The sequence below is a fragment of the Archocentrus centrarchus genome, chromosome 16 (assembly GCF_007364275.1).
Source record: "Archocentrus centrarchus isolate MPI-CPG fArcCen1 chromosome 16, fArcCen1, whole genome shotgun sequence".
Classification (NCBI taxonomy): domain Eukaryota; kingdom Metazoa; phylum Chordata; class Actinopteri; order Cichliformes; family Cichlidae; genus Archocentrus; species Archocentrus centrarchus.
In genome coordinates this window covers 12,827,892-12,854,193 of record NC_044361.1, presented here as the reverse complement: position 1 = coordinate 12,854,193, position 26,302 = coordinate 12,827,892, and the positions used below count along the sequence as shown (strand labels likewise).

The window sequence follows — 26,302 nt, the reverse complement described above, 5'->3', positions numbered from 1 at the left end:
GTGGATTCTTCGGCCATCGGCGGTCAGACGGCAGCGCTCAACTATTTGAAAACCGTAAGCAGGGTATTACCCACCTCCCCCGTTGTACGCTTACGGTCTGGAAAATGTCGATATTTATTAAACGTCCCTTACCAAAGTCGTACTAAAACATTTCAACAGATTTTTGAGCGCAGTGTACCACAAAAAATTGTTTCAAGGTCAGTAAGCACAACAAGAATTCACACATAAGGCGCACTGGATTATAAGGCGCACTGCCGATCTTTGAGAAAATTTAAGGATTTTAAGTGTGCCTTATAGCCCGAAAAATATGGTAATGTACCATCTCTGGTAAATAAAAATGGTTCATAAGTTGTTGTTTTTCCCATCTTCAGGTGCAATTGGTGCAGTAAAGCCTTTAAAAAGTCAAGCCACTTGAAGCAGCATGTGAGATCCCACACTGGGGAGAAACCTTTCAGGTGTAACCTCTGTGGACGAGCCTTTGTATCAGCTGGAGTGCTGAAGTCCCACCTGAATACCCATACAGGTAAGCTTGAGGTTGAGGCTGAAACGCGTCTTCCTAATTTGCTTAAATTGTTCACACTCTATCCTCTAAAGTAGAATAAACATGCAATTGATTCCATTTTGTTAAATTTTTAGTCCATTTTATGCATAGACTACAGAAACTTAAGTGTTTTAAGTCTTTTCAAGAACTAGCAGTAGCAGTAACAAGATTTTAAGTCTTTCAATTTATTGTAGTAAAAAATATCAAAAACATCCAGGCATCACGTGAAACACCGCCTCTGTTCTGTCTTCCTCACAGGAGTGAAGCCCTTTAAGTGTAATGTTTGCGACGCCTCCTTCACCACAAATGGCAGCCTGAACCGCCACATGATTATCCACATCAAATCTTTCAAATGCTCAGTGTGTGATGAGAGCTTCCGGACCAGCCTGCTGTGTAAGAGGCATATGAAAAAGGAGCACGCTGTGGAGGATCAAAGTAAGGATTATTATGCTGCACACTGTAAAACAAAACTGAAGAGTTCAAATTTGATTTGAATGGGGGCAAAGGTCACGCTGTGGTCTATACTGTTTACACTAATGTTGACTTCATTTCCAATGTACATAGGGTGATAAAGTTTAGTTGTATTGCATTTATATTAAACTGTATCTTAGGATTTGGTTCACCAGGCCTAATTTGCTAATTTGAGCATTATTCAATGCTCTCCCGCTGGTATAGCCTTAATGTAACTTTCTCTTCATGCTGGAAAAGGGAAAAACCGCCTGGTCCCGCTCCATCTCTCCTACACTGTGCATGCAGAGCCGTACCTACACCCCTTTTCGTTCAGTGGATAGTGCCACATCAGTCAAGTACAACATATATTACACCAGATTTCAGTTTGTCTCGGTGCAGCTTTGTCTCTACCTTGCATCCAAATAAAGTCTCCCCCAAAAATAGAAAGTAAAAAATTGACTCTGGTTATCACAGTTATAGATCTGAATAGCCAAGATGTGGAAGAAGAGGAAAATGAAGAGGAAAGTGAACAAAAGACATCAAAGAGGAGGGGTATGGAAATTATCACATTCACTGAGGAGCAGGCCGCCGAATTGGCGAAGGATCCCGGCGAGGAGGCCTCAGTTTCGGAGAGAATACTCGCTCAGTCAGCAGCTGAAAGAGATCGAATCAGTGAGATCAAAGACAAAGCCGTGGAGCTGGAAACTGAACCCAAATTTGCCAACTGCTGCAATTACTGCCCCAAGAGCTTCAAGAAGCCCAGCGACCTCGTTAGGTAAATATTGTGCCAGTGAATGTGAGGTTAGAAGAACAGTGTTATCTTGCAGTGGTCATCATGAGGCAAAGGCTGAATGGTGTGACTGGAGACAGTTGTAAGTCTGTGTGAATGTGGACCTCATTTAGTCGTAAAGTAATGGTCTGAAATGATAATAATAGCTTTAACATTTCCACCCACAGTCAGGCTATGAAAATGCAGTGTAGATTACCATTAACCATCTAACTCCAGGAAGTTACCTGATATATAAATCATCATACTTTATAATTTCCTGCTTGAAATACATGTAGGATAAATCAGAAACAAATAATACTGTGTAAATATGAAGCCAAGAAAATGAGCTACAGGGGTATAAAAGTTAAATTGTCTTTTACAGCCATGTAAAGTTAGGCTAATACAGTGTCTACATATAAATAAAACACACTCCTGCACTTAAATTAAGGGTTAGTAGACCTTTCACTGTCTCCATGGATTTTACAGACAAGATTACGGGTGAAAATGGAAAAAAAATGAAGCAAATGAACACATTTAGATTTCCCAATTATCTGCTGTAATAGTCAGAAAAGATGGTTCAGGGGTCGTTTATTTTACGAGTCTAAATCAATCTGTTTTAAATCTCTTTAGATGCTGGTCCATGTTATTAGACCTGTAGACTTCCAAACATTTTTATCTGAACAGTTTGGTGGATCTTTTTCCTTATATTTTTTCAACTTTGATATATATATATATATATATATATATATATATATATATATATATATATATATATATATATATATATATATATATATATATATATATACACACACACACACACACACACACACACACACACACACACACACACACACATTTTCTTTAAAATAAATGGATTCATCATCTTGAGTCTCTCATCTTTCTTTGTGCTGTTTCAAATAAAAACATATCAATCTCTTCCAATGTTAAGGCACATCCGGATCCACACAGGAGAGAAACCTTATAAGTGTGATGAATGTGGGAAGAGTTTCACAGTGAAGTCGACCCTGGACTGCCACATTAAAACTCATACAGGTAGGTAATCAGTGGAATGTGTTGCTTAAAGAAGCTAAGGTTGGTGTTTGTGATGACACAGTAAGATTAATCTCTATCCATTTAGCTCATTTCAGTAGACCAATCTGTTATCCTCTGTTTCCAATACTGAAGTGCTAAGCTGTGCTAACAAGATGCAGACTGTAGTTTAACATCTACAGTATATGAGACTGATGTATATTTTCTAACCGTAAAAAGAAATGAATGTGAACTATTGTCACAGGAAATTATCAGCATTTGTTTTTTCATTTGCTGCAAGTCTCCACCAACATGTGATGGACAGCCCAGCTGTAATTGAACCTTTTTAATAATACTCATTTATTTGTATAGGACTTTTTTTAAAGTTAAAAAGTGCTTCATATTTTGGATAAAAGCATATATTGACAAAGTGCTCATATCCCCACACATACGAACACACAGCCAAGGATACATTCTTACATAAAATTAAGTCCATAAGTATTGAGACAGTGGTGCATTTGTATAAAAATGCCTATAATTCCTAAACAGATAATACAATACTTTTGCTAAACTCTTTGAATTAAAGCTGAAAGTCTGCACTTCAGCCACTACTTCACTGTCTGGTGTAAAATCCACTGTACAGAACATGTGGGCCCGACATCTGGTGTGAACTTTAGCCAAATGATCAAGGAAAAGTAAGCTATGAAAATGAGTTTTCGGCAGTTGTTTAAAAGAAACCGTTGATTCAGCGATTCCGTGGGTGAAGGAAGACTGTTTGTGCTACAACCTTGAAAGGCCCTGATCAGGTGATTAGAGAGGCTGACTGCTTGAATAAGGTCTCAGCAGATCTGCTATATAAGCAGAAACTTGGCCATGTAGCCCTTTAAATGTCAGTAATAGAATCTTAAAATTAATTCTAAAATTCACCAGAATATGAAATAGGTGGGACTGAAAAGTGTACGTCAAAAGTAAAGTGTGTACTAAAAGTTCCAAGTTATTGGCAGACAGCAAAGATTTGATTTTTTTTTCTTTCTTAGATGAAAGAAACAAAGCTAGGTGACAACTACTGCTTTTTATATATATATATATATATATATATATATATATATATATTTTTTTTTTTTTTTTTTTTTCAGGTCAGAAACTTTTCAGCTGTCATATGTGCAACACCTCCTTTTCTACAAAGGGGAGCCTGAAGGTGCACATGCGCCTTCACACCGGCTCCAAGCCCTTCAAGTGTCCCTTCTGTGAACTCCGCTTCAGAACTTCGGGCCACCGCAAAACCCACATCCAGTGTCACTTCCGTCCAAACGGTGACAGTCGCAAATCAAAACGCCATTCCTCAGCATCCAGTCAGGCCAGACAGGGTCAAGACCCAGGGACCGGACAGGGTGTGGCCACAAGTCAGGGGCAGCCACAAGCAGCATCAGAGGCACTTCAGTCTGTGGGACTACTACAAACACCCAACTCTGACCCCAGCATTTACCTCCCAGCCAACCAGGTTCTCACAGGACAGTTTGACCAGAATCTGCTGCAGCCAGGACTAGTTGGACAAGCCATCCTGCCTGCCTCCATGTCAGGTAGGGATTATTAATGCTGTAAAAGAGAGCATTGCAGCAAAAAGAGTGGAGCATTGTTGATTACAGACTTTTGATTTTAACTCACAGGCTGTAGTGTCAAAAAAGTGCATGAAATGATTGAAGACTGGTGCCCAAATTTTAATATACCAAGATATCATTGTGCAGCGTTATGGATGACACACCAGCAACACATTTCTTAAGAATGCCATGTAGAGTTACGCATTTCTTGCTCCTCGTAATGATAGGCTTTTGATTAATGTGCTGATATTTGCGGTTGTGACGAGAATGCCACAGAGGATCATCATTCGCAATGGTGGATGGTTGCTTCATATTCAGTTGCCAGCATCAAGGACAAAAAAGGTTTACACCACAGCATCTAATGAAGTCCAGTGCCAAGGAGACAAAACCTGCCTTTACTAAAATTACAGGACACTGCTCGGTTATTCTGCATTTGTGTGATAAGAAAAAATCTACCAAAGCACTTCCAAACATTCACAATATTAAAATAACAGCAATAAAGGAAAAAGTGTTCTTAATCTAATCTTAATCTATAAATTTAGCTTGAGCACACACCTGGAATAGTATGCAAGTGGAGGGGGCTGCCAAAAATGCTTTCCAGCCTTTGTTTTCTTTGTTTAAGCACAAAATTCTGGATTTACTCTCTCTCTCATTCAGTGCACATCACTGAAAGCAAACCTCTCCACTCCCTCTCTCTTTCATCATCTGGGAAAAGACTGAATCCAAATTTTTCTTTGTTGTCTCTCAGTCTTTGGCAGGCATTTGTTATTAGATATTCTGCACTCATGCTTCAGAGATATTCTTGCTCCAGTTGGAACATTAGGCTGGTAGCTTAGAAACCTAATACTGCATATAATGTGTTGGAGGTCATCCCAGCACTCATGGCCTTTGACATATAATGTAAAATTAAGTTATCTGCCATCAGGGACATCCTTATCTCTTATCATAAAGCTACACTATATTGCCAAAAATATTTGCTCGTCTGCCTTCACATGCATATGAATTTGAGTGACATCCCATTCTTAATTCATAGGGTTTAAATATGATGGCGGCCCACCCTTTGCAGCTATAACAGCTTCAACTCTTCTGGGAAGGCTTTCCACACAGTTCAGGAGTGTTTATGGGAATTTTTGACCATTCTTCCAGAAACACATTTGTGAAGTCAGACACTGATGTTGGATGAGAAGGCCTGGCTCTCAGTCTCCACTCTAATTCATCCCAAAGGTGTTCTGTCTGGTTGAGGCCAGTCAAGTTCTTCCACACCAAACTTGTTCATCCATGTCTTTAATGTCCTGCTTTGTGCACTGCTGCACAGTCATGTTGGAACAGGAAGGGGCCATCCCCAAATTGTTCCCACAAAGTCGGGAGCATGAAATTGTACAAAATGTTTTGGTATGCTGAAGTATTAAGAGTTCCTTTCACTGGAACTAATGAGCTGAGCCCAAATCCTGACAAACAACCCTACGCCATAATCCCCCCTCCACCAAACTTTACACTTGGCACAATGCAGTCAGACAAGGACCGTTCTCCTGGCAACCACCAAACCCAGACTCATTCATCGGATTGCCAGACGGAGAAGTGTGATTCATCACTCCAGAGAACACGTCTCCACTGCTCTAGAGTCCAGTGGCTTTACACCGCTGCATCTGACGCTTTGCTTTGTGTTTGGTGATGTAAGGCTTGGATGCAGCTGCTCAGCCATGGAAACCCATTTCATGAAGCTCTCTACTCACTGTTCTTGAGCTAATCTGACAGCCACATGAAGTTTGGGGGTTTGTAGAGATTGCCTCTGACTTTACCCATTGATTTGATGAAAAAGTTGGTGACCTCTGTGCACTATGAGCCTCAGCATCCACTGACCCCACTCTGTGATTTTACATGGCCTACCACTTCATGACTGAGTTGCTGTCGTTCCCAGTCGCTTCCACTGTGTTATAATACCACTAACAGTTAACTGTGGAATATTTAGTAGTGAGGAAATTTCATGACTGGACTTGTTGCACAGGTGGCATCCTATCACAGTAACACACTGGAATTCACTGAGCTCCTGAGAGCGACCCATTCTTTCACAAATGTTCGTTTAAGCAGTCTGGATGCCTAGGTGCTTGGTTTATACACCTGTGGACATGGAAGTGATTGGAACACCTGAATTCAGTGATTTAGATGGGTGAATGAATACTTTTGGCAATATAGTGTATCTCTCAGCAGCTACAGGTGTAGCTCTGTCTTAATAAAACAGAGATAAGATTTTCCTGGTATGAACCATTAACTGAGCTGAATTGCTTCCAGGAAGGTTAATTAAAGTATTACTCATATTGTGCTAATCTTAAATAATTACATCTCTACTCGCCTGTCCAACATCTACATATGTATGTGTCTGTGTGTCTCAGCTGCAGGAGACTTGACCGTGTCTCTCCCAGATGGCCTTACCACACTGGATGGCATCCACTTGCAGCTGACACCTGCCAACCTAGTGTGCCCTAACGTCCAGATCTCTGGCATCGACACCAGCAACATAAACAACATCACATTACAGGTTACACATCACTCCTGATTTCAGCTCCTGCTTTGGTGTGGATGTGTGTATATTCTTTCTAGTTGTTGTTTACACTTATGAAAAATAACATTAGCAGCTGCCTGTAAGGCTAGATCAAATAACAATTTGGCAATCTTGGGTAAACACGATCTGTCTGTAATATTCAAAACTGATTTTCATTCAGTCACACCTTTAACATTTGGAATTATTTTCTAGCAAACTCATTTTGTGAAGACCAACAAGTGTGAAATAATATCGAGGACTTACCTTAAAGTGTAAATTCTCTCTGTGTTTCTCTTTTAAAGCAGCTCACATCTTTACCCGAGAATTCCTGTCAATAGTACAAATCCTCCCTTGACACATGACTGACTGCACTGCCCAAGATACTTAATGGCACTAATAAAATTCTCTAGAAAGGCTTAATCAGTGAGATGGAATCAAAGCTCACAAGCAGTTTTTGCATTATAGTCTCAGCTATTTTAGTCTTTAGTCTTTATGTGAGAACTTAAAAACATACAACGTATAAAACATGGGCATAGGTGGACCTATAGTTAGCGTGGATCTGACTGTGAAACCTCATTGTTACAAGCTTGTGACTGTTGTTAGCCAATGAGCATATCCTGGTTAATCCTCCTTTCTGAGCCTTAGAAAGACCAAAATTTGTAAAATGAAATTATTATTTTATTCAGTATGACCCAAAGCTTGCAACTAAGCCCATAAACCCATCAGGAGAGTGTTCACAGAACAAGGGCGTCGAGGGCCATTTTATAGACTTTTGCACAACCCAGACTCTTTTTTTTTTCCCCCTGGTAGTTATTAAAAAGAATTCTGGCCCATCGTGTGCATTCTTGTGAGGAAGTATCAAGAAAGAATGTAATTCAACAAAATCATGCATGTAATACTCTCTCCGTCAGATTGATCCTGCCCTCCTGCAGCAGACGCTGCAGCAAGGCGGTCTCCTCTCGCAGCCCCTGAGCGTTGACACAGGCCTGGTCTCCCACTCAGGCAGCCAGCTCATGTCTACGACTGACACCTCAGTGTCTGCCAATGTCGTCATCCACCCACTGACCAGCCTGGCTCTGCAGCCCTCAACTATCACACCCGCACAGGTCACAATGGCTGGACTTTCTGAGCAGGATGCTAACAGTATGTATGATGGCTTTAAGTGAAGGAAAAAAAAACTAAGTGGGCTTTCTCTGCTACAAGCTAAACATCTGTCCATGCCTTATGGTGGGTTGTGCAGGTTCTCAGGACCTAAGCAATGTCATGGGCAGTTCTGGGCTTGTGACAGGCGGCAGCAGCGGTCAGGAGATCACTCTGACCATCAACAACTCCAGCCTGACACAAGCTCTTGCCCAGGTGCAGGCCCAGGCTTCAGCTGCTGGTTCTGGCACTGCTGGAGGAAACCCTCAGGAGATCACCCTCACCATATCAGGTATAGACAGCCACATACACCACAGATCAATCAAAAATAATAAATATCACAAATACCACAGCTGTACTGAACTTATTTTTTAGTAAGAAGAGAAATTAGCTCTCAGTAACAAACATGAAATAGTAATAAATAAAAAAAAAAGCCTACAATCAGTATTGATTTTCTAACTCAGGCAAACACGCTAGTAGGCAGAAAGGAAAAACAAATGAAGCCAACAATAACTCAGTGCCACTTCGCAAATCCAGATCTAAAGACGTGGTATTAGAGGTCACTTTTCAGCTGCCACATGTTCCATCATGTGGGGTTATGAAGTACATTACATACACAGCGTGAAGAAGAGTCGCGGCTGTACCACTAAGCCTGCTAAGTCTGCTCAGCTCTGCTCAGCCTCTCATTCATTTCACCACTCTGACTTATTGTACGGTGATTTGGACCCTTCGGATTAAAGCTTTAAGAACCTGTTTTCACTTTGTTTTTATTCATGCCTTAGTGAGTGAGTGCAGTTTAAAAGCATTGTATTCAGCTCCAGCAATAAAGGATTTATTTTTCCTGCCAAGGCAGCAGAAAGTCTTTGGCAGGAAATTCTTCTTAAGAGAGACAAATTGCCACATTTAAACAAAGCATCATTTTTTAACAGGTTACATTCTTCCCCTTAACTAAACATCTTGATTTTAAAGGTGACATTAAATTAGTTAATAAGGGTTATTAAATTTCACTACATGTGTCATTACAAAGCTGTTAAACAAGTCTAAAACTTAACATGGTGAACCCTGCAGGAAACCTGAAATGTCGCTGAGTTACTTTGCTTGAATCAATTTGTCTGCATTCGATCGCCCTTTTAAATGTGAGCTAGATTTCAGAAAACACCTGGCAACTTTATAATATCAATACTAATACCACAAAGAAACAAATGACCTCATAGAAGGAATTAAAAGTCCTTTTCTTCAACACCTTTGCAGGTCAAGATCTGCTTCCCCAGCCAAACAATCCCAGTGCTGCTGAGATGAGCGGCAGCATCAGGCTGGCATCACCACTAAATGGCCAAACCACCAGTGCAACCCTGACCATCACCAACGACCACCTCCTACCTCAGAGCCCCGCCAACACTGGAAATGCAGGTAAGAATTTCTGTGTCTTCTAACCACATGTGACAAGAGGGCTGCACTATAACTATAACTAAACGCTCTATTTCAGTCTACTTTGACTTTGTTTAACACAAATTCCACTCCACAAGGGGTCTTTTGGGCGCCTGGGTGGCTTAGTGGTGAAGCCGGCGACCACATACATATGCCGCATTGCGGTGCGGGCGGCATTTGTTCGAGTCCCGGCCTGTCGCCAATTTGCCTGCGTGTCTTCCCCTGTATCTTTCCCCCATTTCCTGTCTCTCTCCACTGCCCGTAAAAGCTGCTGTGTCCAAAAATGCAAAAGGAAAAAAAAAATTATGCACAAGGGGTCTTTTAAATCCATTCAAAAGGGATCTTTGACTGCCATCAGGTCAACTTTAGGTCAGATAGCAGTCCAAAGGAGCTTCCTGGTCCCAGGGTAAAAGTTCAAATGTTCTTGTGATCAGTGCTCTTTTCATGAAATAGCACAGGGTGTGAGAGGCCCCCCACGCTATGGAGATATCAAAGTGATTAAAGAAAGCTGCCAAAGACCAGTGATGCAGTGCAGTGGGAAAGATGATGATGATGATTGATGTTGCTGAGAAACAAACTTTTGCAGTCATGCTGACCTTTATTTCACAAACTTTTAGTTTTAAACTTGAATTTTTCTGGCCTCTGACAGGGAGCGTGCGAGGAAATTTTGTAACTTTTTTGTTGTTTTTTTGTTGCTTTTCCTCAAAAATAAGCAAAAGAAAGCTCATTAGTTCCAGTGAACTGTCGATGTTGCTGGTTTCAAGTGTTTTAGTTCTGGCAAGAAGCCATCTACGTATGTCCACTGTGAACAACCATCTTTGAACAGAGGAGGTGGACTACGTCAACAACTTTCCCCCCACTTACAGTGCTGTCCTGAGCTCCCTTCCCAGACGTCTCAACCCCCATTCACACCTTTGTTCCAGTGACCTCAGTAGGTCACGTGAAACAATGGAGCAAAGTCCTAAATTGGTTTCATCTGAAACCACTGATTGTAATGACCCACGCCTCCTCTCACACCTTGGCACATGTGATTATGCACATGAACAATAGAGGGTCATAACCACCTCCAGGGGAGTACGCCCACTGGGGTTTAAATACCTTGGTCTCTCCACCATTTGGTTTGAGAACTGAAGAAACCTTTTGGATGAGAAGTGAAACGTCTTCAAGAAACAAAAAGAAGTCCAGTCGCCTTTTTTCAAGCTCCAGAGATCACTATGACCTGGATTACTGAGAACCTATACAGACATAGTTCTGCCATGCCTCAGTCCAAACTAGCTAAATAGTGAAGGAATATAAATAATAAGAGTGTGTGTTGCTGTTTAAGCCTTTAGGTTTCTGCGTGTTCGTTTTATAGAACAGGAGTGACACAAAACAGGAATAAGGAGTCCAATTATTAAATTTAATAAAACCATTTCAAACCGTTCAGATATCTGGGTCAGACTGCATGCCATGCCTGTGTGAGATGGCATGAAGTACTGGCACATTCTAATTCAACTTACAGTTTCATATAGTCACAGCAGTCAGTCTTGATTGCATCATTTACAAAACAGAATGTGGAAAACAGAGAAATTCAACAACAGGGTGACCTCGAAGTCTCCATTTCTATCATTGTGTAGTCTTCATCAGTGTGGTTCGTTGTACAGTCAGAACACAAAGTTCATGATGACACGGAACATTATAAGCTTCTGTATTTTTAATCGTTATGTTATTTTCCAGACAAATTTCTCAGGGAAGTAAATGTATGTAAGATATATATGTGACATATACCATGAATAATACAATAGTCAAAGCTAAAAAAAAAATCTTTCTTTATTTTCCCACTTACTGTTTTCTCTTGATGTTTTTTTTTTTCAAGCAAAGAACGTAGTGGAATAGTTATGTGCAGGTTCAGTACTTTATATAGATAGTAAACATTACCGTGGGAAAGCTTTGTATGAATTTGAAATTACTGTTCTTTTCCGGAGTACTTCACCAGGCACGCTATCATTGGACATTAAAGATTCAAGATTCAAGATTCAAGAAGTTTATTGTCATGTACACCGCAAAACACTGTGGTTATGCTGAGCAATGAAATTCTTACTTGCGACTGCTTTACAAACAATTGAAATAAGCAACTAAGTTAAAATAAAATTTAAGAACTAGTATATTAGGAAAGTAAAAGTAGAAAATAAAAATAAAATAAATTAAATAAAAAAATAAAAATTAAAGAACGACCCTACAAAATTATTTGTAATGGACCTAGAAACAGTGGACAAACAAATGTGCTGGAGTTTGAAAACTGCATGAATCTCTGTTTAATCGTCATGCAGGCCAGTCTGTGATTAGAAAGTAAAGAGTTTGTGGACTCTGACATGACGTGAAATAGAAAAAAAAAAAAACCTGCATTGTCAGAGATGGTTCCCTGATTGTTCTATTGACTGGTTTGTTTGTCACCTAGAAGCTTAATCAAATTTTCAGGTTCATCTTTCCTCTCTTTATTACCTTCCACTTAACTCAAGTGGAAATAAAAAATAATCCCACTGCTTCTCAGAGACATAGAGAGCGTCTCTGATATGTTTGATTAGACTAAAGCCTTCCTGCCGCTTTGTATGCAGACATGGTTCAACCTGTGATTTGACTGAGAAACTGTACTACATTGTCTTTTTATTAAAATCAAATATTGGCTAGTTTTGTTCAGCCCTAATGTAATATCCCCTCCTACCAAACCTGATGAATATGCTGGTGTTAGTTTCAGTCAGAGCTTTGGTCACCAGCCCAGTGTCTTAGAAAGGGTCTCAGATTAATGTGGGAGGATATTCGTCATTCTCAGAGTTTGAGCAGCCAAATATGTTTTCATAGACTGAGCAGGAAATTAAAATAGCTCTAATAAGGCAGTCGGAGAGTGAGAGATTACCAAATATAAATGGATTGGAACTGCTTCTTAACCGCTACACCACTGGAAGCTCTGATATCGATTAAAAGTAAAAAAATAATGTTTAGTTTAGCCAGCGGGGAATTAACCTTTTAACCACTCTCTCCTCCTGTCAGTCGCCAGTCTGCCACCAAGCACCACTTTGTCACACACTGCTGCTTCCCAGAGCCTAGTGATGTCATCAGGAGGTGTGGCCAGTGATGGCAGCGTCACACTAACTCTTGCAGATGCTCAGGGCATGCTGGATGGTGTCACTCTAAACCTCAATACACAGGTAAAAAAAAAAAAATTCACGAGTAATGCATTTGAAATGGCAAATGTCCGACACAATTTATAGGCTGTTATAGCTGCTGTATTATTACCGATTTAACATCACAATTAAAATGTGCCAAACTCAGCAACAGGTATGTCATCAGGCTTCTTTTCAAGGTATCTTTTGGTCCTCAGGGTCAGACATTCCCTGCAGTACTGAACGACTCTGGCCTAACGGGACAGGCAGGTACCACAGGCCAGCAGGTTATACTGGTCAGCCACCAGTCCCAGTCCACAAACGGAGCAACTAACAATGGATATAATGTGAGTAATTTTGTTTTGTATGCTTCACATACCCAGGGGAAGAGCTGCTATACAAATGTAGCGTTTTGCAGCTTGATTCCTTTGGATGGTGACAGAACGCAAAAAAATCAGTGTCTGCCAGTTGATGTCTATACCATCACCATCCTGCATTGTAAGCTCACTATCTTGGTGCACACTTCAGATTTCCAGTGACGGCCATAAGGGTGGGAAGGACCCCCAGATGGATGCTGATAACCGAAATCAGTGTTTCTACTGTAATCAAGTATGCCAGAATGCCAATACACTGCGGCGCCACTGCAGACAGGCTCACGGCAAGGACCGCTGTCATGTCTGCAGCCTCTGTAGAAAGGCCTTCAAGCGAGCGACACACCTGAAGGTAAAAACATCCATAAACACAGGAGACTGTGACAAGTTGGGTTTATATTTGCTGAAAAAAACTGCTTTGTATATAAAGAAACACAAAAGATAAATGAGCCTTTGCAGGTTTTATTAAAACACTCTATCAGCTTGTATGGCACAGTTTTATTTTTATTCATCAGTGCCTCCACCTTAGGTGCCAAAGTTATAGAGTCAAAGAGTCTGCAGGAAAAGGGAAATCACTACCAAAAAGTGGCCTCACATTTTAAACGCACAGTGCAGCATAGCGCACATAAGAGTAAATCTTCAGGGCTCGTTACGTGTCACTCTTAGCAAACAAAGCACTTAGACCACGAGGAGTTTGCAGCTAAATTGTGGAGAGGAGCTTGTGTGCTCTTGGAACAGTCAAGCACATAAATACTGGGGAGAAGGAAGGCTCAGCTTCGTACACAAGCTCTCTTCCGGCCGTTTTTCATGTTTCTTCTCAAAGGCCACAGAGCAAAAGCCTTTTTCTTTTGTAAATGTGCCCCAATGTGCTGAACAGTAATTGTCTCTCATAAAGGTAATGCGACTGCGATTGAGTGGTGCTCATACAGAGTGTGGCCAAGCTCTTTCCTCTCCACCTCCCTAAGGCTCTTTATTAGTCTGCAGCTGGGAGTTCAGTGTTGGCTTTTGTTTGGCTGTTATTTTTCATTTTTCCCGTTGGCCCGTGGATAATGATTTTGCTTTTTAATTACATCCACAAACTTTAGCTTCATATTATAAAGCTAAAATTTAAAAAAATCAGTAATAATGTTCCAGAATACAGAATCCATTTTTGCTTCAAAGCAGGGCTAGATTATTCCAGGAATATCAGGAATCAGATAAATTAAGAATTGTGGTACAGTTGTATAGCAGCCCACACATGCACCTGATACCTTTAAGGTGCAGTAGAAGTTTTGGATTAAATAGGCTTATTAAGAGTATCCTTATGTGTGTACAGCCAGCATAGCCTAAAAATAGCTCACTGGGGATATAACAAAATCACCTTGTCAGCTCTTTTAAGACGACTTTTTTTTTTTTTTTGCCATCTGAAAACACGTTTTTCTCAACTCTTCCAAGTTCGTTGCTACGATACAAAATATTCACAGAACAAAAGTGTTGCTGCTTAACTGTTAGATCCACAGGAAACAAAATGTTCCTCCAAACATTATTTTTCATATCAGTAATGTAATGTACTTGCAGCCCAATATCATGATCATTGAATTTGATTTGCTACAGGCTTGAATAATCAGAGGGCTGCAGTATTAACCTCTTCTTCATTTAGCATTTGCTTGGATGCGACGGCCGGTCAGTGTAGTGTTTCCTTCACTGTGATTTGGACAAGTGGGTAAACAGTGGCAGTTTAAGTATTGTTAGATATCCATGCCAGAACAAGAAAACACTAAAGCTAGATGAGTGTATTGTTCGATTGTAGTGACAGTAGCTGATAAATACAAGAACTTGGGGTACAGAAATGCTAAAGATATATTTGAGGTAATTCAGAGACTACTTTACATAGTTAAATGCCATTAAGTACTCCTGATCAACACTGATCTTAATAAACAAGTCATTTATTAAGATCTTGCAATTCTTTACGATTGTCATCACTGTTAACACGATGGAGTACCATCATTTGTGCGGGTTTGTCATCTCACACTGATGCTGTGAATCTCTCTGTCTGTTGAGGACAGCGTTAGTCTGTAACTGTTAATTCATTTCGACTGCAGGAACATAAACGAGTGCACCAGCCGGGCCCGTCACCAAGCTCCCAGAAACCCAGAGTCTTCAGTTGTTCCTCCTGTGTGAAAGCCTTTGCCAAGCGCAGTCAACTGGAGAGACACAATCGAACGCACACAGGTTGGACGTCATAACAAAAAAACACTGTGACTGACTGACAGCAGCCAGAGTGAAAGGGAGGGTTTACAAGATGGTAGTGAGAGCTGCTGGGTTGGAGACGGTGGCACTGAGAGAAAGACAGGAGGCCGAGCTGAAGATGTTAAGGCTTATTAATTCATACATTAATAGAAAGTTTATAAGCAGATGAATGCCATATTTCTTTGAAATCCTAAGCACTCTTATGCCTGATATTTGTAGCTGCTTGTTATCTCATGTCTTGTTTATTTAGCTTAACAGACATGACAGACGCTGAAATGAAAAAAGGTCCAAGGAGGAAAAGTGACACTAATTGTGTAATGCTTTGGAATAGGAGGCATTTCCTTGGTTATTTTGTTAGAGAATTTTAAGTTAGAAAAGAACGTGGGCGTACCTGCTTTGCTTCTGTGTCAGAAGAGGCAAACAAACTGTTGCTCAAGGGAAAAGCATATGATTTATTAAAATGGGCATTATCACAGTAGCATCCAGCAGCTTCACTACATTCTGTCCCTGCTGACTTGTTTGTCTCAGCAGGACGTAACATCAAACTGTGAAGAGTTTTCTTACAGCCAGTGCGCTGCAGGGGGATGCACTTTAGATCCCAGTAACTGAACTGCAGTGGATTGCAGCAGCAAAACTACCTGCTCAGTTTCAGTGTGCAGGGGCTGTCTTCACTACTCAGATAGTACATATGCTTTTTAATAGTTTATGAAAGCAGTACGGGCACCATGCAGTTCACTTCACAGCCACCTATTTACAGGAATAAAATGTTCACATCATTATCCATCAAGGGGAGTGGTTTGTTAAACTATTTATGAATTAATAGAGGCCCTTTACTAAAAATGGGCAAAGCGCAGCAATATGTGCAATATATGTGTGTTTTTAAGCATGTCAAGTTATCTCCACTGGACATACTTTTTTTTTTGTTGTTGTTAATCACAATACAAATATTAACATAGTATTTTTTAGTATAAAAATGTTAGAGACCACATCTGTGGATATTGATTAAACCATGGGTCTGTGTTACTGCAGGTGAGCGGCCTTTCAAGTGCACTCAGTGTGAGAAGGCCTTCAACCAGAAGAGCGCTCTGCAGGTCCACATGGTCAAACACACTGGAAAGAAGCCCTTTAAGTGTGAGGTGTGCAACATCAGGTTCACCCAGAAGAGCAACATGAAGCACCACATGAAGAGATCACACGGCTATGGTAAGGACCTTGGTGCCATACCACCAACGTGCAGGCAGCTGTCTGTGCAGCTTGAGAACAAAACAAAAAAAATCTCTCTCTTGTTAGCTTGATTCTCTTTCACTCAGGAAAGATATATCAGGTAGTTTAGCATGTCATGAAACATTGCTTTTTTCCCCACTTTGTGATGTTTCTGAGTTTGTGCCTCTTTCTCTCTCAAAGTCACATTTCTACATGGTAAACACTTACACGGATTCAATGGTACTGCAGGGCCTCCCGAGCAGAGGACACTGACCATCTCTCATCCTCACATTTACTGTCTGTGGGTCTTCACCTCATGATGTTTCCCATTATCTGTTAAGATGTTCTGCTAGAAAACCAACACAGTCTCTTGCACACACACTTGATGTGTATGTGCACTCGCCTTCACCCTGCAGGCTGCTATGGAGAGCTATGCTGAGTGGTTCATCAGCTGTTCTGTAGAAGCCTCCTCTTGGAGGCGTGAATGTTAATTTATTACCTCTTAATGTTTAGACCAAGATTCCCATTTGTTTAACCTTGGACACATCTACACACTGTTCCCCATTGGAACCTGAGAGGGCCTGAGGAGGAGAACAGTGCTGTCAGATCTGTTTAACAGAACTACCTATTTAACTTGCAGTCCAGCTCTACAGAAGGTTCCGTCTGTACCGTCCGACTCTTGTGGAATTTTTAAAAGTTTGCTGCTGGTACGCAAACCTTAAAGACCTGCAGAAATGAAAAGAATTTTTCAAGTGTGGCTAATGTCTCAGAAATTCCTAAAAAAGTACTAGAAAAGAAATCCAGTGTGAAATACGTGACTGATTGTTGCTACACTGTAGCTCAAGCACAAAGCAGCCGTGTCCGCGCATTTTAAAACTGTGTTATCGATACACACCCGCTGCATGTGCGGATCACAGTGACAGCTCCCTGATGTGACAGAATATTCATGCGTGATTCAAAACGCAACCACCTGCTTGTCTTCATCATTGCAGTCTGGCTTCTCAATGAGGCTTTTTTTTTTTTTTTTTTTTTTTTTTTTTTTAAAGCTTTCCATCAACATCTTTGTAGAAGAAAAGCCCAAAACAGTTTGAAGCTTGTGTGGGGCCATGTCACAGTGGTATACTGCAAACACTGCAGTAAGGTGAGAGTTTCAGGCAGTGTAATGTCACATTACAAATGTCTTCACCAGTTCCAGAGCGTGCTCTCTTAACCTTTTGCAATGTCCTAAAAGCTATTTTCTGGGTAGTCAGTAAACATTATAATGACAGTCATGATTCACCAGAAGATAAATGTTATTGATTCAGGTAGAACTTTTATTTATCGAGCTTTTATTACTCCCTGGCACTATTAGCAGTTTTGAATTTTGGGGCCTTTGGTGAATTAAAGTTTGTCAGATGCACAGTTTTTAACCAAAACCTGAACACTTTAGCTGTTAGCTGTATTTTGCAATTAGTTAATATTAGCAAATGTTAACATGCCTGAATAGGTGAATGTACTCATTGATGAGTAATAGCTATTGATGAGCGCAGCTAATTGGCGCAATCCAAAAGAGCATGAATCTGGCGTTATGTGTAAAGACCAGGTGAGGTTTTCTAGGGTTTGGGGTCATTATACTGTTGGCTGAGATGACACTATAGTATGTCTTGCTCCAGAAAGGCCATAATTATCCTCTGATTCATTGTACCCTTCAAAGATTCAAGGCTAGATGGAGCAAGTAAGCTGTGTCTGCTCTGGTTGGGATATCTTTGTGGGTTTTTTTTTTTTTTTTGTAGCCAAAAAACCTGTAGTTTCATATGCCTAAAAGACATTCTCCTAGAATTAATGTTAGCTTTCAGCATGCCCTTTAAGACTCTAGTCGGCTTTGTTATGTCTCTTTCAAATCTTCTGGGCTTTGCTTCTAATGAGCCTACTTTGATTCATATGGAAACAGCAGACAGTGTCAGTGCTAGACATTTATTTAATGATTGTTTTTTACCTTTCCATCATCCAAACTTTCCTTCTGCTCAGTCCCCAATCAGTGACCTTAAACTTCCTAATACTGTTTTTGTTTTTTTAGCTGTCGTCACACGAACATGAGTGATGATGGTTTTTTTCAGCCTTTACTCAGACCTCGCTTGACAGTTCTTGTCTTCCTTTGACACAGACTGTGCATTTCAGTGTGGTGCATGCAACCAAAGCAAACAGCACAAAGTGGTCATTAAACTGAGTCAGATATGTATTAATAAGGTTCCTGCAGATCAAGTCTGAAATGAAAGTCAGGGAAAATCAGGTGTTTCCAGGTATTTTTCTGTTGGTATTACATTTGGACATGGTGTGTTTTAAGACTTAGAGGAAAACAAATATTAGCTAATGGTTTAATTCATTCTTTCAGTGTTGTCTCTTTGATATCATTCTTTTATTTAGGATATAGTTGGCCAATATTAGGGGCCATAACCTAAGAATAATGCGGTAATCACTTCCATTTTGTATTTATCGACTTATTAAAAAGGTCTTAAAAAGCACTGATTTTGAATTTTAAAATTGTGAAGGAGCTGTGTATTGGAGACCACAGTCCTTTTGAAATATCACTGCATTTGTTACCATTTCTAGAGCTGGCCTTAGGCCAAATGACTTTTGAAATGTGTCTAATTTTCTAAAGTTTGATGTAAGATGGTCATAAAACTCGATCAGAGCTGTCTTAAGTCAGTCTTTTTTTTGTCCTGACATTACAATAAAGTCAAACAGTTAATATTATAGACTTAAAAATCAAAGAACTCCAAGGCACTCTCTTTTAAATAACAATTAAAATGCATTTATTTGTATATTTCAAACAAAGGCTTGTGTTCCATTGTGTGTTTTTCTATCCATGAATGTTTTTACTACATTAGCAGTGTGTTTGGGATGAATGAAGCCATTGCCAATCAGAAGCTTTCCAGATGTTATCGTATGGTGGATCTGTTTCCTAAGGACATGACTTTCAGATACTGTTCATCTGTTGTAGATAGTTTTTAGGCCTGGCACTTTTTCTTTTGTCTTCCACTTGTCCAGTATTTTTTTATTAAGCATGCTGAGATATGCCAGGTTTTTGGTTAATAGCTCTTTGGAATCACCTCCAGACTGGGGTATCATTTTTCATGGATTCAACTAAAGAAAGGGGAACAAATGATGTGTTTTGTGACAGGCTGCTAATAACAAGGTGCCTGAAGAGACAATATGAAATTGGTTCTTTGCTAAGTTTTCTGTTATGTGTAGACACAACACTGGTTCATCCATTGAATTAGATGCCTTTTTAATGCTTGAATGATTCATAAGTCAGTGTTAAGTGGTTTAAAAGATAAAAAGATTCCTCTGAAAATGGTCAAGTACAAAGACTCAGCTAAAAATGAATGGAAAAGAACTTTAACCAGTATCGTGGTTATATTTTGTCAGGTCTTTTTTTCCTTCCAGAACAAATCGTTTCACACAGTCTTTGCAGAATCTTGTAGTTTGTGTTGGATGACACACTGCAGGATGTGTTTGGGTTTTCTTTGTCATTGTTATAGCGTGGGGGGGGTCCATCAACCCACTTTAAAATAATTAAAATAATTTTAGTGTGTGTGTGTGTGTGTATATTTTTTATATATATATATATATATATATATATATATATATATATATATATATATATATATATATATATATATATATATATATATATACATACACACACATGTATTTTGTGGTACAGCTTGTCATATTTGCTCAATCCAACATGAAATTTTTGCATTTTCGTGTCTAAGAATTTCATGTTGAAAAGTATTCTGGATGTTTTATTTTGCAATTGTCACTAGCTGACCTCTGCAATTTAAAAAAAAAAAAAAAAAGTTTTTTTCAATTACTGTGTGCTCAAATATTGGACTTTGTGGGAAGGATGACGTCTCTTTTCTTTTTTTCATATTTTAACTTGCCAGTACAGACCCTGATTCATGTTGATGTTTAGAGAAACCCATGAAAATTTCAGACACGTTTAAATATTGCCTCAGATTTCAATGGGAGCAAACATTGCCTGAAAGTAGACCATTTAAAAAAAAAAAAAAAAAAAAACAAAACTTTTTTTTGGAAAAGTTTTTAAAGTATTATGCTAAAATTTCATAGCACTCCTGCATACATTCAAGGCAAACCGGAGACGGTTGAGTAGAAAATGTTGGGATCACCCTTCATCCTTTGTCAAACGAATAATGATGAATGACATGAAAAACCTTTTTATTCTTTTCATTTTCCACGTGAACACTTTTCAGTCAGACCGGAGCATTGTTTCAGTGAAGAGCAGCAACACTTCTGAAAGACAGCTTCTAAATGGTCTGACAGTCTTTTTCTTTTTGTTCTTGTACGTTCCTTTAACACATCATTATGGAATCGAAAAATTCAAAGGGGCTTTCAAAGAATAAAGCTATATGATATATTAGATTTTAATGGGATTATTTCTCAGTATTCCATCCGTGACTCCACATGATTGCAGGCACCCTGAAAGGTTAATATATATATATTTTTAACAAAACAGTTGAATCATTTGTCTCTTTGCTATTCAAGTCATGCGTCTGCTTCAAAGAGTAAGACTTGGCCATCTCTGTTATGAACAATACTATTCAGCTTAATGAATATGTGTTTGAAATTATTCAGATAATGAAATGACTCCAGCTCTAAAAAAATAATAATTCATTGTGTGGCCTGCAGCAGGAGAAAAACCTCTCAGCTTCCACTAAAGTGACTTATTGTTGTTTTATACTGTGACATGTGGCTCAGATCATAGTTACACATCACAATGAGAATGCTGCACATCTGTCAAACCCTGTTATATAGTTGTGGATGCTGTGTTTTCAGACAGAGGGAAGACGGAGAGAGTGAAGTACATTAAAATAGATGATGGAGAAGCGCCGAGAAAAAGGCTGCTTTTTATTCGCATTTGCATAACAGCCACTGGCAGATTGAGTGAGGAATCAGAGCTGATGGTGCTGCTCTCTCAATACGTTTTTCTTTGGCTCTGTTATTACCAATCCTAGAGAGTATTTCACTGGAAGAACTGTGCAGATCCATTCATTTTCACTCTATCTTCTTCCAGGCCAAATGCAAGATGTGCCGCTGGGTCAGGAGGATGCGGCACCTCAGGTCGAGGTGACACCTGAACTTGACCTGGAAGTGGTTCCTGAAGCAACGGGAGACTGGCCGAATGTCTTCTCCTGACGACAGTTCACATGACTGTGCAGTGTCAGAAAGCATCACTGAGTTTCGTGAGCGCTCAACGACTAAACAGCAAAGCTTTGCCAAATATGAACATCCTCTCAAAGAGGTTGTATGGCTAAATATGGCTTAAATACTGGTTCAGATTAACACTGATCAGCCACAACATTAACACTCACCATTTCTTCACAATGAAATGTACTACTTGGATCTTGGAATTCATGTCCATGTCCATCTGAGTGTTGCTGCAGACCAAACACACCTCCACACACTAACAACACTCTTCTGTAGGACAGTGCACCTTGCCACCTCTCAGAAATTATTATAGGAACATATTGAAAAGCTCCCCAAATTCCATTTTGGTTGCGCATCTACTGTCTGACCTGGAACAACCCTGATCCATGATAACCCCAGTCCATGCCACTATGGGTCAGAGCTGATTCAGCAGCACGAAGGGAACCTACACAGTATCGGGCAGGTGGATTTAATATTGTACGTTAAAGTCCTCTGCCCTTGTAGCAGTCCTTTGCCATTTATCCAATTCAGCAGTGAATAAGGGGAGTCTGGTTCCCTTTGATTGGCCTAATGACTTTTATCCATTTTGCTATTGTCTGATTGTCATCAATCTGATAACCACTGGAGAGGTTTGGCTCAGTGAATGCAGGCATCCCAGAGAGTTTCCACTTAGGAGACAGAGTCCCTCTAAAGCTGGCCCTGTTGGAAACACAGGAAAGTGTAGCGTGCTGCGGAGGCTCCCCAGTGACCAATCTCTCTTCTTCTGTGGTGTGCTCACAGGGAGCTGCAGTCAGCTTACTGCTGTTATGGCCTAAAAGCAACTGTCCTACAGTACATAAAAGATTCTTTTCTACTGGTTTACTTTTGTCATGCACTGCACATATTTCATGTTCGAGTGAAATTTTCAGTTGATGTTCTAGTTTGAAAACAGTGACCTGTTGACCTGTGAGGTCACAGCTGTCAAACTGATGCTGTTTGAATTTCTCGATTGAAGACTGTGTTTCTCGTCATATCAGTTTGGCCTGCAGCAACAGATTTTCTTTACTGTAGCTCACTTTGTAAATACTGTAGTTAGATGGGGTATATTTTCTGATGAACCATCACAACAAATTATTTGAAAAGATGTAATTTGAGCATTATGTTGCATTTGTTATGAAACAAAGCCAATGTACAGACAATACGCTGTTTCTTTGATTTTTGTTTTTTTTTTGTTTTTTTGCAGTTGTATTTTCTATTGTCCATAATAAGTTAAGATTAAAGTAATTTTTCTACTAATTAAAGCTCCCGTGTCTTTTGATTGCTCATTATTGTGGATTTCAAACAAACTGGAATTTTTAAATCTTCTAAAACAGGTTTGACATTTTGGAAAATGGGCTTATTGGCTTTGTTGCGAAGAGTCAAATGAGGACAGTTCCTTCTGCACAGGCAGAGCATTCAGGCAATAAAAAAGGCAGTCCCCTGCTGATTCCGTGCTGTTTATCTGACATCAGTGTGCCAGCAAAAGGGAACAAAAAGGCTGAGCCCGTAAACATGCATGCAAACTATTTTTAAGATCTGCCTCTGCAAATGCAATATGTGACAGGGAATGTCCTCATAAGTCATTGAGAGTCTGGACACAATGTTTTTGCAAGAAAATTCAAATCGAGAAAAAGCACCCCAATTCAGTTTTATTTATATAGCGCCAAATCACAACAAACAGTCACCTCACGGTGCTTTATATTGTAAGGTAAAGACCCTACAATAATATAAAGAAAACCCAACTGTCAAAACGACCCCCTATGAGCAAGCACTTGGCGACAGTGGGAAGGAAAAACTCCCGTTTAACAGGAAGAAACCTGCAGCAGAACCAGGCTCAGGGAGGGCAGTCATCAACCAGTTGGGGCTGAGGGGAGAGAGACAGGACAAAAGACATGCTGTAGAAGAGCCAGAGATTAATAATAACTAAAGACTAAATGTCGAGTGGGGTATAAACAGAGTATAAAGAGGTGAATGAAAAGAAACAGTGCATCATGGGAACCCTCCCAGCCTAGGCCTATAGCAGCATAACTAAGGGATGGTTCAGGGTCACCTGATCCAGCTCTAAGTATAAGCTTTATCAAAAAGGAAAGTTTTAAGCCTAATCTTAAAAATAGAGAGGGTGTCTGTCTCCCGAATCCAAACAGGGAGCTGGTTCCACAGAAGAGGGGCCTGAAAGCTGAAGGCTCTGCCTCCCATTCTACTCTTAAGTATCCTAGGAACCACAAGTAAGCCAGCAGGCTGAGAGCAAAGTGCTCTGTTGGGGTGATATTGTACTATGAGGTCTTCAAGATATGATGGAGCCTGATTATTTAAGACCTTGTATGTGAGGAGAAGGATTTTAAATTCAATTTGATTTAACAGGGAGCCAATGAAGAGAAGCCAATATGGGAGAAATATGCTCTAAATTTCTAGCCCCTGCCAGTACTTTAGCTGCAGCATTTTGGATCAGCTGAAGGCTTTTCAGGGAGCTTTTAGGACAGCCTGATAATAATGAATTACAATAGTCCACCTTAGAAGTAATAAATGCATGAATTAGCTTTTCAGCATCACTCTGAGAAAGGATGCTTCTGATTTTAGAAATATTGCGCAAATACAAAAAAGCGGTCCTACATATTTGTTTAATATGTGCATTGAAGGACATATCCTGGTCAAAAACGACTCCAAGATTTCTCACAGTGTAACTGGAGACAAAGTCTGGTTAGACACCACGTTTCTAAGATTTGTGGGGCTGAGTACAATAACTTCAGTTTTATTTGAATTTAGAAGCAGGAAGTTAGAGGTCATCCAGGCCTTTATGTCTTTAAGACATTCCTGATGTTTAACTAATTGATATGCGCCATCTGGCTTCATGGATAGAAAAGGTGGGTATCATCTGCATAACAATGAAAATGTGTGCAATGTTTTCTAATAATACTGCCTAAGGGAAGCATGTATAATGTAAATAAAATTGGACCTAGCACAGAACCCTGTGGAACTCCATAATTAATCGTAGTGTGTGATATTAGATTAATATGATTCAAACCACTGCAGCACAGTACCTTTAATACCTATGGCATGTTCTAATCTCTGTAATAAAATATTATGGTCAACAGTATCAAATGCTGCACTGAGGTCTAACAGGACAAGCACAGAGATGAGTCCACTGTCAGAGGCCATGAGAAGATCATTTGTAACCTTTACTAATGCTGTTTCTGTACTGTGATGAATTCTGAAACCTGACCAAAACTCTTCAAATAAACTTTTCCTCAGAAAGATTAACAGCAAAGGATTTTTATCCGAGTATTAAAAACAATCCTCATATTTAAAATCGTGTCAGTTTGTGCAGTTACTTTGGAGTATGTGAAAATGGGGGACTATCTATAAAGATAGTTGTAATTCCTAAACAATTAATGCAGTACTTTTGTTAAAGCCTTGTTAAGTGTCTCGCTAGATTTTCATATAAAACACACACACATCCATGTTGTATAAATCCATCATGTTTTTCCATTCTTCCCCATTTACTCTGTGACTACAATAGATTCAGCTACATACGCTGTTTCGCTGCAGCTTTACCTCACTGAGCTTATTGAGGAATGACGCATCTGTTTTTTTTTTGTTTTGTTTTTTTACCAGGTTCAAAGTAGAACTCGTAGAGCTGGTACATGACTGGTGTTTTCATGCCCTCTGATTCATGTTTCCATAATTATTACAAAAATTATGTGGAAAAGGATGAAAAAAAAAAAAAATGTTTAGAGGGGTTTATTTATGTGCTTTAATTATGAAAGCTGTAGTAAAAAGATCCTCTTGGGGAAATGCATTCATATTTTCAATGCTGCAGCCAGCTTTTGTACTTCAGTTATTTCAGCATTGCATGAAGCTGAATATACTCCGTGTGATTACACACGAGCCAGAGTAGCGAGTAGGTACTCCATCTGCTCTGGTCATGAGCTCGGAAAGCTTGGCCCAAATAGTGATTACCCAGTGAATCATGAATTCAGGCTTAATGAAAAAATAAAAAAGGACTCACGCTTTTGTTTGCTGTGACCTGTTATATCATTTCCCTTCAATGTGGTGTTTTTTTTTTTTTGTTTTTTTGTTTTTTTAAAGATGCATCATTTGCTGGTCATGCTGCTCTAGACAAAAAAAAAAAAAAAAAAAGACACAATGCAGTGAGTGGAGCTGTTTTTTTTTATATATATATTTTAATGTTTTATTCTCAGTTAAGTGGCTGGTCATGTTTTATTACACATACAATAATGAGGAGGAAGTTTACAGAACATTCATTCTCAGGGTCCATTCAGAAAAAAAGAAAAACAACACACAGCACTCAGATGGATCAAGCACACACAAATGGTGGTGGTGGTGGTGGTGGGGGGGGCAAAGGCTACAAATCACACATGGCTGCTTCTGGAAGACGGGTGGAACAGCACAACTGGTGGTGCTGAACTTTCTCTTTTTTTCTTTTTTTTTTTTACAGAAAACTTGCACATTCTCAAAAAACACCTTAAAATGTGTCATTACAAAGTTAGTTACAGAGCACCTTTTTGAAATTGTGTTTTTTTTTTTTTTTTTTTCTATTATCCACAAGAAGGAGAAAAAACAGCACAGTGTATTTGGTAGTCAGGAGGAAAGGCACTTGTTGTTGAGCTAGGGC

The 26,302-nt window shown here is 39.6% G+C and overlaps 2 protein-coding genes across 4 annotated transcripts in view; one reads left to right on the top strand and one right to left on the bottom strand.

Annotated features, from left to right (window-relative positions):
* The window catches only part of znf236 (zinc finger protein 236), a 53,038-nt gene extending 30,150 nt beyond the window's left edge, over positions 1-22,888 (top strand). For 2 of the 3 annotated variants that reach the window (XM_030749271.1, XM_030749270.1), the window contains exons 18-32: positions 372-523; positions 800-976; positions 1,466-1,766; positions 2,713-2,816; positions 3,929-4,372; positions 6,781-6,926; positions 7,841-8,072; positions 8,170-8,361; positions 9,321-9,479; positions 12,525-12,682; positions 12,856-12,984; positions 13,166-13,360; positions 15,090-15,219; positions 16,267-16,440; positions 21,518-22,888. In XM_030749271.1, coding sequence (XP_030605131.1) covers positions 372-523; positions 800-976; positions 1,466-1,766; positions 2,713-2,816; positions 3,929-4,372; positions 6,781-6,926; positions 7,841-8,072; positions 8,170-8,361; positions 9,321-9,479; positions 12,525-12,682; positions 12,856-12,984; positions 13,166-13,360; positions 15,090-15,219; positions 16,267-16,440; positions 21,518-21,639 — 2,815 coding nt within the window. In that variant the 3' untranslated portion in view covers positions 21,640-22,888. The remainder of the gene's footprint in view (positions 1-371; positions 524-799; positions 977-1,465; positions 1,767-2,712; positions 2,817-3,928; positions 4,373-6,780; positions 6,927-7,840; positions 8,073-8,169; positions 8,362-9,320; positions 9,480-12,524; positions 12,683-12,855; positions 12,985-13,165; positions 13,361-15,089; positions 15,220-16,266; positions 16,441-21,517) is intronic. The other variant, XM_030749272.1, reaches the window with a different exon arrangement.
* Positions 22,889-25,827: 2,939 nt separating this feature from the next.
* Positions 25,828-26,302, bottom strand: part of LOC115794048 (myelin basic protein-like) — a 70,479-nt gene continuing 70,004 nt past the window's right edge. The window contains exon 5 of the mRNA XM_030749280.1: positions 25,828-26,295. Coding sequence (XP_030605140.1) covers positions 26,174-26,295 — 122 coding nt within the window. The 3' untranslated portion in view covers positions 25,828-26,173. The remainder of the gene's footprint in view (positions 26,296-26,302) is intronic.